The sequence below is a fragment of the Somniosus microcephalus genome, chromosome 27 (genome assembly GCF_052327205.1).
Source record: "Somniosus microcephalus isolate GS21.2 chromosome 27, FLI_Smic_1.0, whole genome shotgun sequence".
Taxonomy (NCBI): Eukaryota; Metazoa; Chordata; class Chondrichthyes; order Squaliformes; family Somniosidae; genus Somniosus; species Somniosus microcephalus.
Window position 1 is genome coordinate 17906865 of NC_141013.1, and position 12915 is coordinate 17919779.

The window sequence follows — 12915 nt, forward strand, 5'->3', positions numbered from 1 at the left end:
AAAAAGGATTCCCTCAGCTCAGCTGTTACCAGTATCATGTTCAAGAACATGGGAAGTGTTAGAAGTCTCCAGATAATGGGAGTACTTTTCAAGTCTTTGGGCCTTATAAATAATTAAGAGGAAATTATGAGATGAAAATTATGGAGGTAGCTTCAGCAACAGAGGGGATGAGGTTTTAGCTAATTTTATGTACAAGCCTGTTGATTATGACTGAAGCGGTAGTTTCAAGACGTCCTGCTTTTTCCTTTGGATGGGCGGGGGGCAGGAGACACACAGAAAGGAAAAGGAAAAAATCCCAGCAAGAATCCCAAACCCTCCCGATGGCTAAATGGACCAATATACTGCCCAGTAAGGCACTGAACCATACAAGACTAGGGAAGTCACAGGTTGGATTCTGTGCTCGAGATCCCTAGTCTCAGCTGGGGTGGCAGTGAAGCTGCTCACTTTGCCTCAGAACTCCAGGGTTACTGATAGGTATTCAGTGACTCCTCCTCCAAGTGCACATATAGACATCGAGGCTGATAGGCTTGGATTCAGCTGCGATGCACTCCACGACTGAACAGCTGATACATATCGTGTAAGCTCAGACATGAAGAATGCCATTTGTTAAGGTATCCGAGGGCTGCTGACACCTGTGGAAATGTATCTAAATAAGTCAGGAGAGGAAGGGTGGAAAATTCCTCTCATCTTTCTCCCGTTTCTAAAGTTTGCTGTTCCGAGGCCCAGCACTCTCAATTCTGATCACCTTGGTAGAAATTACAACCTACTGTATTAGAATTATTTGTACCAAAAGTTTTCTCCCCCCAATTTTTAAAAAAATTTTTTTTTTTTTTTTTTTTTTTTTAAATGGAACACAAAATGCCATCTGGCATTTCCCCTGCTGAAGCTGCTCTATACAATACCAGTTCTGGATTACACATACATCTCTGAATGGGTAACTGGATATCAGTTTCTGTGTTTTTTCTAGAAGTCTTCCTTATTTGTTTAAATAGTTCTAATTCTGCCTGTTCATTGTCAGTTCTAACAAGTGCCAAAGTCACAAATGCCACAATTTGATAAGTGCTTAATTTGTACACTTTATTTATACAACCAGAGATTTACAATACAGTAATTCATCTTCAAATCCTTTAGTTTTCCAATGAAGTCAATTTCTAAAGGATTAAAGTCAATCCTGTTTCTGGTCAGCAATAGCATAAAAGGAAATACAGAAAAATATGGTACAAGTTTATTTCTTGTGCTTAGTATTAAAGGTATCTAAAACAATGTTATGTATACTTTAGCACAAGCAGAATGAAACCAAAATCATGTCCAAACTATTGTAATCAATAATTGAAGTTGAAATCTCTGCAATACCTGTGTTAGTAAAACCTGTTTATTGTTTAGTTTGAATGACACCTGCTGTGATCACTAAATCTTAAATGCAAATATGAAATTCTGAATTTTAAAAAGAAACTAAATTTTTGTAATATGACCACAGCACATCTAGCGCAAACACTGAAGTATTCAGATGCATTAAAGAAAATTAAAGGGACATCCAGTAAGTTCTTCTGTTTCTTGTACAAGGGCTGCATCTTTTGTTCCTAAACAGTTACTGTAGGGAAGCAGTTGTTAAAAACTGTAACATATAATAAACACATTCAGAAATGTGTTTACAATAAAATTCAAAGACAGCATAATGTCCACTGTACAAAGTTTTGCTACTTTACATGTACATGATCAGTTTCACTGGTCTGTTGAGATCATGTCGAGGGAGAGGAGACTTTCAACCCTTATCCAAAAACTATTCTCTTCCATCGGTAACTCTCTGATGAGAGCAACAGGTTAATAACACATTAAAATAAAATAAAACAGTAGCTTCAATGTTGTACGAGGCTCATATTTGCACAGATTGCTCCAATTTTTGGCTGTTTAGTTGTTGGCTGCATCTGCTTGGCGATGCCACCGATCATCTTCCACTCCAGAATCGTACTCTTCGTCAACAGGCTCCTTAGGTGGGGCTCTAAATACGAGAAAATATCTATTCAGTTAAAAATGATTTGTGTGAGAAATCTACATTTAGATTTAACATCGGACAGTGAAATCTAAAACCTGTCCTCTTCCACCGGTCTGTCATTTTCCTAAAATATTACTTTTTAAAGAGGTGAGCAGATGCAACAGAGCGGATTCTCAGGGCCAATGTAGTGCTGCCATTCATGGTCAAATTCAGGCAATGCTTGATGAAAGTGTGCGGACTACTCCGTGTTGATGCGTTACAGCTGTCCTTTAGGCAAACAGCCTAAAATGAGTCTGCATTACAAGCAATGATCCAGTGAAAGTGTCACCTACTTTAGGTGTGCTTTTTAAAAAAAATAAAAAGTTTACATATATTGGGATACGCACAAAGGAGGGAGGGGGACAAGACAGCAAAAATTGCTGCATGGCTTCAGAGCCGAAAATATTTTACATGCTGTAAGAGTATCTACTAGGAAGACATAGCAGCTTAATAACCAAGCCACCAGGTGACTGCTGTAGATGGAATTTTGCCAATGAGACAACCCACCCAAGACAACAAATGGAGTCTGAAAGAGCCGGTATAGTTACAAATGAGCTCCGGCAGGTTCGAGAACCAAGTTTCCCCTTGGCTAGTATGCAGTTACCAGAATTAATGTTCTGTCAGCTTGGTCCTTCTGCAGATCAGAGGGAACATTCCGTTACATGACTCCTACAAAAGAATTCGGTCCCGAATCCTACAGAAGAATTTCTCCAGCCTCTGTTCTAAAGAGTGGCCATCAGATCTGATTTACGGTATTTGCCCAACATGAATTCTGCATGGAGTTTGTGAGAAAATGCGCTGCTGCATTTCCTCGGGAACTGCACTCCATCTACTTAAATAAATAAAATGAATGGAAATCAGTGACAGAGCTCCTGCTGTGAGAAATGACTTGGGACGTCTACCCGATATGCTTCAGGGGGAGAGGAGAAGAAATAAAATACATGTTCACATTGTGAGCAGGATTTATTGAGTTAATTGAAAGAATATTTAAAACAATAAAGGGAGGTGCTACACAAAAGTCTCTCGGGAGACCACTGTGCCTGCAGGTGGTCACAAGAAACGCCTCAGACTCGGAGGGTGGCTGTTATACTGTCCAAGGGCTCGGAAATGGGTTTTGACTTGCTTCTTCCTCCCAACACCACCTGGAAACAAGCCCAATCAACCACAAATTGTGGTAGGGTTACAAATGGCTTATCCCAGTTTGTCAGGACTGACAGGCAAGTGAGCAAAGATCTTGCACAGCCCCAGGCACTGCCACACTAGTGGCTTTCAGGGAGTTCACTGGGAAAACCTGTACTCTCAGGAATCTTAAGTGTGTTACCATCACCGACAATAATCAAATCACTTTCTCCTCCACCAATTCCAGTTCTGTGGACAATCAAAAGTGGCTAACAATGTTAATAGAAGCTTTTACCCATCTTACAAGTGATGCACTCTAACTTCAAGGGTACAAATGTGCAGAACAAACCAGGCTCATACTCAAAGTTTGCACCCCATGAAGATTCTAAGTTGTCAGATCTTCACTTTACCCAGAGCTAAATGACCATTGAAAATTTACCGTATGTATCCAGGAGGTTTCTTTCCATCCACTATGTCTTTGTCCACTTCTACAGCTACAATGTCAGAATTTGGCACTTCAAACATTGGCTCCAACAGCAACTTTTCCTGAAAATACATTTTTCTTTTAGGAGTTGCAGTTTTACCTCACCTGAAAAAAATCAACCAACTATATAAACCCCCAAACTAGATTTTATGTACTTAGGAACTTCTGACCATTTCACTTAATTCTAATTCGAAGGGCTACTCTAGTGTCCGGTGCTTCAATAACCCTTCCTTTCAAATAGAAGACTGAAATACGTCTTTGGTGGCTGTGCCTTCTGTTGCCTAGGCCCTAAGCTCTGGAATTCCCTGCCTAAACCTCTCCGCCCGCTACCTCTCTTTCCTCCTTTAAGATGCTCCTTAAAACCTACCGCTTTGACCAAGCTTTTGGTCACCTGCCCTAATTTATCCTTATGTGGATTGGTGTCAAATTTTCTGTCTTAAAATACTCCTGTCTTAAAATAATGCCGTGGGACATTTTACTACATTAAAGGTGCTATATAAATACAAGTTGTAGTAGTAGTAGTAGTTAGAGATTTCACAAAACTGCTAGGCGATGTTCCCCGTAATTTTTTGGGGGCCGTGCGGCCCCTTTAACGGGCTGCGCAGCCCATTCAAAAGTACGCACATGCACACTTTTTTCAATTTGAAAGCCGGCTCACCGGCTGCGTAGGAGCCCTGGAGTGTTGTGCAGCTTAATGGGAACATTGCTGCTAGGATATTAGAAAGTAAATAAAACCCTGTCACACGCTGCTTACTGTATACCCGCGACACCATAACCTGCCAGTGAAGAATTTCAAGTTTGAATTTAAAATATGCAACTAGTAAATGGATTTTTTTCACTCTGACCTTCTGAGTGGATACTCTAATCCAAACTGTCCAGTCAGAAGACTACATTTTCTGAACCCCCCACCACCCCTCACTCTTAAATTAAGTTGTCAAAGGGAAACAATAACCACGTACAAACTTCAAGAAACATAAACTAGACTTTTTAAGCAATTTTTTCAGCAACTTACCATGATTGACCTAAGGCCTCGAGCCCCAGTCTTCCTTTCCAGAGCGAGTCGAGCGATAGCTCTCAAGGCATCCTCAGATACATTAAGATCACACTAAACAAATTGTTAAAAGTTAATCAGTAACACTAACAAAAACAAATATCCAGTTCACAAATTATTGCCTCCAGACATAATTTTTTTTTAAAAGAAAAATGGTTAGATCCAAATTGTACATTCTCTAAATGAAAGCCTCTGGCGATCTTTCATTTTTGGAAAAGACAGGTTTGTATTCAGTTCAAGTCTTTCAATTATTTCATATTACCCACTGTCCATCCAGTATACCTCTTGGGTATAAATTTTCTACTGATTTAGAAATTACATTTTTTTTCCCATTTAAAACATGGTTCTCAGAGGGCAGCTTGTAACATATTGTAATTATGTTAACTGGGAAGATGGATGTGCATTTCGCTTAGCAAACTGCCATTCCTAGCCAAAGCTGCCGAACAAGGCCTGAAGCTTCAACAAAATGGACAAGCAGTAGCTAAAATCAAAGAGTCATTTTTGTGTAAATTAATTAACTGGTTCCCAGCAGAGGAGTGATATATTGCACAGAGAGAATTTTGAGTGGGAAATATTTTACATTTAAAAAAAAGCCACACAAGTTAACTATGAAAGTCTTTAACCTCCTTAATTTTCAGCAAACAGTGGTTCCCAAATGGCGCACATACTTTATGAGCAATATAAACAACAAAGGAAATTGAGAAAATCTGCATTCCAATGAGGAATGCAAAAATGATCCAAGGAAATTATTTAGATAGACCTAAACAGGTCATAGTTAGATGGGCTGAGAGTCTTTTCATTTCTTCCCTCCCACGTTCCACGTCCAATGCAAGATCTAGATGCAGAGAAAGCTACTAATATTTATTACAGGAAACTTTCTTTTATCCGGCACGGACAGGACCGACGTGGTGCCGGTTCATCAAAAATTTCAGATAACCGAAAGTTATAGTAAAAGATACGGAGCTGAGAGCTCCGTATAAAGCAACAAACCCTGTTACTTAGCAACAGGTTCAGAACAATGGCCACAAGTTGCAAGCGTCTCTGTAGCTTAGCAACAGCTGCAGCCACACCCTTGCACAGCAACACATGGAGGAAGGCAAGTAATAAAAGTTACCTGAACCTACTCCTGAATTTTGCCGGTTAACCGACATTTCCGGTTATTTAGGTGCCGGTAAATCGAAAGTTTCCTGTATGTGGAAAAGAACTGCTTCAAAATAAACCCCCTCCTTGATAAATAAAAAAGCAGCTGAGAATAAGAGTAGTGGTTCACACCTTATCCATACTAAACAAAGCCTGGTACTGCGGGACTACAGCGTTTCGAGGTTCGGTGAGAATTCGCACCAAGGTGTCCTCATTTAGACTATGTAGTGGAACTATCACAGGCAGGCGTCCTACAAATTCTGGGATCATTCCAAATTCGATCAGGTCCCGGGCCTCGACATGGCGAAGTAATCTGTCCTTTTCTTCCAGTTCCTGGACAGTATTGTTGTCGCCGCTTGTATTGGCTAAATCAGCAGCAGCTGCTGCCCTTCTCCCTTTGCCGAGGTTTGAGGGAGTGCCAAATCCCAGGTACTGCAGAGAGAGACAGAGAGTGTCAGTGCAAAGCAAGAAACTTGCTAATGCATGCAAATTATTGACTTTGGCAAAAACAAAAGAAGAAAGTAGTTTGGTAAATCAATTACTTAATTCACAAGAACTGTTCACAGAACTCCGTTTACAATAGTGAACACTTTAATTATGGTAGAGTTGATAATCCCATTAGTGCCCCCTATGATTTTTACAAAAACTTCCCTTTCCTAAAATGTATTCCTAATCTCCATAGAGGGTTGTATTCTTTTAAGGAGTTGAACAGTGTTCCAATATGTCACCATCAAGGATCGTGGGAATTTTAACCAGCAACAGTCAGTGTTTGAAGCGAAGGGGGAGAAAATTCAGGGGGAAAAAAAAGCAGTGATTGCAGAGTAATGTGGCCAATGGAACATGCTAGAAGATGCCAGAAGCCTGATCCAGTCAATATCAACCATTTTCAAAGCGAAGATGTAGGGAGAACAAGTCAGGGAAGCCTTACCTTTTCATTCTTTCTCCTGCTGATAATCCTATCCAGACCATTGAAAGCACCAGATGCCACAAATAAAATATTCGTAGTATCGACCTGAACCGTCTCTCCTCGCAATTTTCTTGAATTTTTTTCCGGAACATTTACAATTGTCCCCTCAAGCAGCTTCAGTAGCCCCTAAGTGGAAAAAAGGAAATCATTCTTTAAAAATATATACACACTATGCAAACTAATTCAATCAGAATTTTTAAAAATGCTTCAGCTGTTCCACTATTGTTACATTCCTATAGCACCGTCAGCAATCATAGAATCACAGAATAGTACAGCACAGAAGGAGGCCATTCGGCCCATCGAGTCTGCGCCAGCTCTTTCGAAGACCAATCCCGTTAGACCCACACCCCCACTCTTTGCCCGTATCCCTGCATTTTTTTCTCCTTCAAGTATTTATCCAATTCCCTTCTAAAGGCGAAGCAGGCTCGAAGGGCCAAATGGCCTACTCCTGCTCCTCGTTCTTATTTCTTACGTACTGAATCTGTATCCACCACCCGCTCAGGCAGTGCATTCCAAATCCTAACCACTCGTTGAGTAAAAAAGTTTTTCCTCATGTCGCCTCAGGTTCTTTTGCCAATCACCTTAAATCTGTGCCCTTTGGCTATCGACCCTTCAGTTCCTCTTTATTTACTCTGTCTAAACCCTTCATGATTTTAAACAACTCTATCAAATCTTCTCTTAGCCTTTTCTTAAGGAGAACAACCCCAGCTTCTCCAGTCTCTCCACGTAACTGTAATCCCTCATCCCATTCTAGTAAATCTCTTCTGTACCCTCTCCAAAGCCTTCACGTCCTTTCTAAAGTATGGAGCCCAGAATTGGACACAATACTCCAACTGGGGCCGAACTAGTGTTTTATATAGGTTTAGCATAACTTCCTGGCTTTTGTACTCTATGCCTCTCTTTATAAAGGCCAGGATCCCATATGCTTTATTAATTCTTTGTTAACCTGTTCTGCCATCTTCAAAGGTTTGTGCACAAGCACCCCAGGTTTCTGTCTTCTTGCACCCCCTTTAAAATTGTACATTTAGCATGTATTGTCTTCTCCTCATTCTCCCTACCAAAATGCATCATCTCACAATTTTTTGCCTTGAATTTCACCTGCCATGTGTCTGCCCATTCCACCAGCCTGTCTATGTCCTCTTGAAGTCTATTACCATCTTCCTCACTGTTTACTATAATTCCAAGTTTTGTGTCATCTGCAAATTTCGAAATTGTGCCTTGTGACCCCAAGTCCAACTCATTAATGTATATCAAAAAGGGCAGTGGTCCTAGTACTGAACCTCAGGGAACTCCACTGTATACCTCCCTCCAATCTGAAAAACAGCCATTCACCACAACTCTGTTTTCTATCCCTTAGCCAATTTTGTATTCATGCTGCTACTGCACCTTTTATCCCATGGACTTCAATTTTGTGAACAAGCCTAATATGTGGTACTTTATCAAATGCCTTTTGAAAGTCCATATACACATTAACTGCACTGCCCTCATCCACCATCTCAGTTACCTCATCCAAAACTCAAATCAAGTTAGTCAAATAATAGCAAAATACTGCAGATGCTGGAAATCTGAAATAACAACAGAAAATGCTGGAAATACTCAGCAGGCCAGGCAGCATCCGTGGAGAGAGAAACAGAGTTAACGTTTCAGGTCTGGGACCCTTCATCAGAACTGGAAAAAGCTGGAAATGTAACAGATATTAAGCAGGTGCAGTGACGGGGGGGGGGGTTTAGGAGGGGAGGTAGGAATTGAAAGAACATGCTGTGAAAATGTTGCAAATGGGAATGGCAAAATTATACTGCATGAAAAATGGCGGCAGGGATTATTATCTGAAATTGTTGAACTCGATGTTGAGTCCGGCAGGCTGCAAAGTGCCTAATCGAAAGATGAGGTGCTGTTCCTCGAGCTTACGTTAAGCTTCATTGGAACAATGTAATAGGCAGAGGACAGAGAGATCAGAGTGGGAGTGAAGTGGAGAATTAAAGTGACAGGCGATCAGAAGCTCAGGGTCACCCTTACGGACTGAACGGAGGTGTTCCGCAAAGCGGTCGCCCAATCTGCGTTTGGTCTTCCCAATGTAGAGGAGACCGCATCGTGAGCAGCGAATACAGTATACAGATTGGGCGGATTTGCGGAACACCTCCGTTCAGTCCTATTACACTGCCGGACTCAACATAGAGTTCAACAATTTCAGATAATAATCCCTGTTTCAAGTTAGTCAAACACAATTTGTCCTTAATAAATCCGTGCTGGCTCTCCTTTATTAGTTCATGCTTGTCCAAGTGGCTGTTAATTTTCTCCCGGATTATTGTTTCTAAAAGCTTCCCCACCTCCGACGTTAAACTGACTGGCCCATATTTGCCAGGTTTAACTTCTCTAACTCTTCGGAAAATTTTATAGCCAGGAATATTTAGCTGCTAGTCTTGCCCAGTTGAAGCCAAATTTCTGTCAAAGTCATAACATCACATCTTTCCATTCTAATTAATGCCCAAAGCTTAGTACATTTCTATTGTCCTCTGCAGGCAAAAACTAAAACCAATAAATAACCAGAGTCAATTATTTTATCACAGGCATGTTGAAAACTGTTTATCTAAAAACATTTTCCTATTTGCCAATTTGTTTAATTGAAATTCCTTATCACTCACCTGCTGAACACCTTCACCACCCACATCACGTAGTTGATGAATCCCTGGCACACTGCCAATCTTATCTACTTCGTCCAAGAATACTATTCCTGCAAAAGAATGAATTTTGGTAAGACAGCAGCCAAATTGCACACCAGGTCCCACAAACAGCAATTAGATAAATGACCAGTGCATCTGTCTGGTGATGGCTGTGGCATACATGTTTGCCAGGACACCAGGAGAATGTCTCTGACCCTCTTTGAATAGTGCTATGGAATCTTTTACATCCACCTGAGCAGGCAGGCAAGGCCGCAGTTTAATGTCTCATCCCAAAGACAACACCATCAATAATGCAGCCCCCCTCAGTATTACTGAAGAGTAAGCCAAGGTTATTTGCTCAAGTCTTGCAGTGGGGCCTGAACCCATAAACATCTGATTTCAAGTTAAATTCCAAAAGGAAATAAGACTGCGTAATTTATCTCCAACTCCATCTAGATACAGCCAACTCCAAGTATAGTTACTGTTGTAATGTAGAAAACGTGACAGCCAATGGCTTTGGGGGAACGAGCATCTGGAGGAGGGTAGTGGGACCCTTGATGGAGGAAATGCCATCAAAAGACAGACGAGCTAACCTTTCAATTAGCCAATGGCATCCACCAGCTGCAAGCACCAACACAACTGTAGTACAGAACAAGTAAATGAAAGAGCGACCGTGGACAGTCCAAAACACAGCACCAGCGTTCAAGACCCTGCCTTAAAACGGCGTGGATTGACAGTCACAGGTGCCTCGACGATAGTGGACCTATGATGACGATTCCCCATTTCTATTACTTTCAGGGGAAAATTGTGTTTTTTCTTTTGAATCCAGATCATTCCAAGACAAATATTTTTAGTAGGAATTAACACTGCAATAGTTTAATAACAAATGGAGATTAAATTTAATGTCAAATTTGACAAATTATCAAGTGTAAGTTGAGAGTTCAAGTTCTTGATCAGATAAATCAATGGTAGGAAAAACTGCCTGAGCATTGCCTTTGTTCTTTAAATTAGTTTAATCCCTTCATTGGCTGTAAAGTGCTTTGAGATGTCCGGTGGTCGTGAAAGGCGCTATATAAATATAAGTCTGTCTTTCTTTTCATGAATGTGTGTCTTATTTTCTTTGCTCTGTATTTACAGTTTATGAAGCAGCTTGTATTGTTAAACACCACAATCTTAATTGAAAAGTTGCCAACATAAAAGGCAAAGGCTTCAACCACAATACACCAGCAAATGCAGAGTTTAATATGTCTATCAATAAAGGATGAAACAACCAATGTTCTTCCATGATCTGAGAGAATCATTTTGAGGGCATTAAATTGTAACAACTGTTATTAATTTAATAAATGAAATAGTTGACAAAGATAGCAGTACATACAGTGATGTGCTGAGAGTACACCACTTTTATTTAATTTGGTTGGACAATAAGAATATTTGAATATAAAATTGAACTTGGCCTCAGCAGCATTGCAACGTGCTTAAATACAATGGGCTAAAAATTGAGTAGCGCCTTTGCCGGGGCGCTAAAAGTAGCGCCCCGGAAAAATTAGCGCCCCCGTGCCGGAAATTGAGTGGTTGCACCCCAAGAGGGTGCTACTGGAAGCGCCCTGCATCCCTCTTGGGGCGCTGTGAGTCAATATTGCGGCGTTATGTGCCACAGTGCCACACACTGCAGCACGTCGCGCCGCAGTATTGCAGGCCTTCCTCCCGTTCTTAAAGGGGAGGGGCCTTGTGCAGCGCAACCTTGGGGCCCAGCTGGGCCCCGGGGTTTGGGAATGCAGGCAAAAGAGCCCGGCACTCTCTTGGAGCGCAGCCGGCACTCCGCCGGGGGGGGGGGGGGGGGGCGGGGGGGCGCACGTTTCAGGAGGTCTGGGACGGGAACGCAGGCAGGCGGCCTGCCCCGCACCTCGCCTTTAAATTGCGCCTCCCCGGCCGCAGGTACGCCCCCCTGACCCCGTCGGACATAGCGTCCGGCGGTAAGTCAGGGGGCGCTCCCGAAGATTGTGGCTGGGGCGGGAGCGGGGCGCTGCGCACATCAATGACGTCATCGCCAGCGGCGCAGCGCGCTACCAGTTAGCGCCACCACTAACCTCCCGCTGAATTTTGCGGGAGGCGTGGGCAGTGCCGCGCCCGGGCGCTAGTTGCGTTGCGTCCCGTTAGCGGCCTCTTAAGGCGCTAACGGGAGGCGCAACCAACTGAATTTTCCCCCCAATGATTTGGGCTCTCCAAAGTTTACTATGGCTAAAGTTAATGGCCCACAAATCCTACCTTGCTGTGCTTTATCCACACTGTAATTGGCATCCTGCAGGAGCTTAGCAACAACTGATTCAATATCTTCACCCACATATCCTGCTTGGGTCAGGGTAGTGCAGTCACAAATAGCAAAGGGAACCTCTAGGCATCGGGCAAGAGTCTGGGCTAGCAAGGTCTTGCCTAAAATCAGAAAACAAAACATGTTTTATTTTACATGTCTACTATCTTAACGGCTACACACCTCCATCCAAAGGATGGAACAAACAATACTACAGTCACCTCCACGATTCTAATATGGGTGCAGCTTTAGGAAAGTACACATTGTATGCACAAAGGAAAATCACCATGGCCCTGAAATTGCAATCGGCAGCGTAGCTAAGGAGTACACCGCCGACCTCCGGATGAAATCCACACTTACCTGTGCGAAGGCCCAAGCGTAGTGGCCCCCGAATCCAGGAGCGCGTAAGCGTACCTGGGATCACGTGGGGTGGTGCTCCTTTCACTAGCCAATCAAGAAACATAGAAAGCCCTGTGTATTACAACTTTTAAATTAAATGGTGTAGTACTAATTATATTTATTTGACAAGTATAGTACTTGGCTTTAAAAAGCACAGGGAATACTTTTGAACAATAGTTATTTACTGGAGGACTCTGCAAGATTAATTTTTTTTTTTTTTAATCTCATCCCTCAAACCAAGCCTTTACAGCTGCCTTGTAGGTTCTTTTACGTGTTCTTTTTTAATTATTGTACAATTCTCTCATCCACCCTCCCCTTAAGCTGTGCAAACAGGCCCCTGTGCCTGTTTGCAGCAGCTGTAAAATGTTCCCACGTAATTGATGCGCAGTTGGTGCACTTTTCGTCAGCAATGAGGATTTGAAAGTCGCAGTGGATCATCTTTCTGTTCGGAATTTGACAGATCGCAAGTTCAGGATTTAGCTCATGCACTTAAATCCTGAACTTGTGGTCAATTTCAAAGGCAGTACGATGACGCACTCAGAGTACACAGTCATACCGACCGCATATTCAGGGCCAATATAAACAAGTCTTCTAAGAACCGGAAATTACTTATTGATAAATAACTAAATAATGTCAATTATTTTTAAGTCTGCTTTCATTCACCAGGGGGTATCAAGGCAATATACAATATACATCATGTTTAAAAGCCAACATGCCAAAATAGTTTGAACTTACAACCATCCATCTGCAAGAAC

At 42.0% G+C, this 12915-nt stretch overlaps 1 protein-coding gene across 3 annotated transcripts in view; it reads right to left on the minus strand.

Moving 5' to 3' along the window:
* Nucleotides 1-1051: 1051 nt before the first annotated feature.
* The window catches only part of clpxa (caseinolytic mitochondrial matrix peptidase chaperone subunit Xa), a 46639-nt gene continuing 34775 nt past the window's right edge, over nucleotides 1052-12915 (minus strand). For all 3 annotated transcript variants that reach the window (XM_085968601.1, XM_085968600.1, XM_085968602.1), the window contains 7 exons: nucleotides 11719-11883; nucleotides 9436-9524; nucleotides 6755-6919; nucleotides 5959-6258; nucleotides 4648-4740; nucleotides 3591-3697; nucleotides 1052-1999 (listed from right to left, as the gene is read on the minus strand). In XM_085968601.1, coding sequence (XP_085824727.1) covers nucleotides 1909-1999; nucleotides 3591-3697; nucleotides 4648-4740; nucleotides 5959-6258; nucleotides 6755-6919; nucleotides 9436-9524; nucleotides 11719-11883 — 1010 coding nt within the window. In that variant the 3' untranslated portion in view covers nucleotides 1052-1908. The remainder of the gene's footprint in view (nucleotides 2000-3590; nucleotides 3698-4647; nucleotides 4741-5958; nucleotides 6259-6754; nucleotides 6920-9435; nucleotides 9525-11718; nucleotides 11884-12915) is intronic.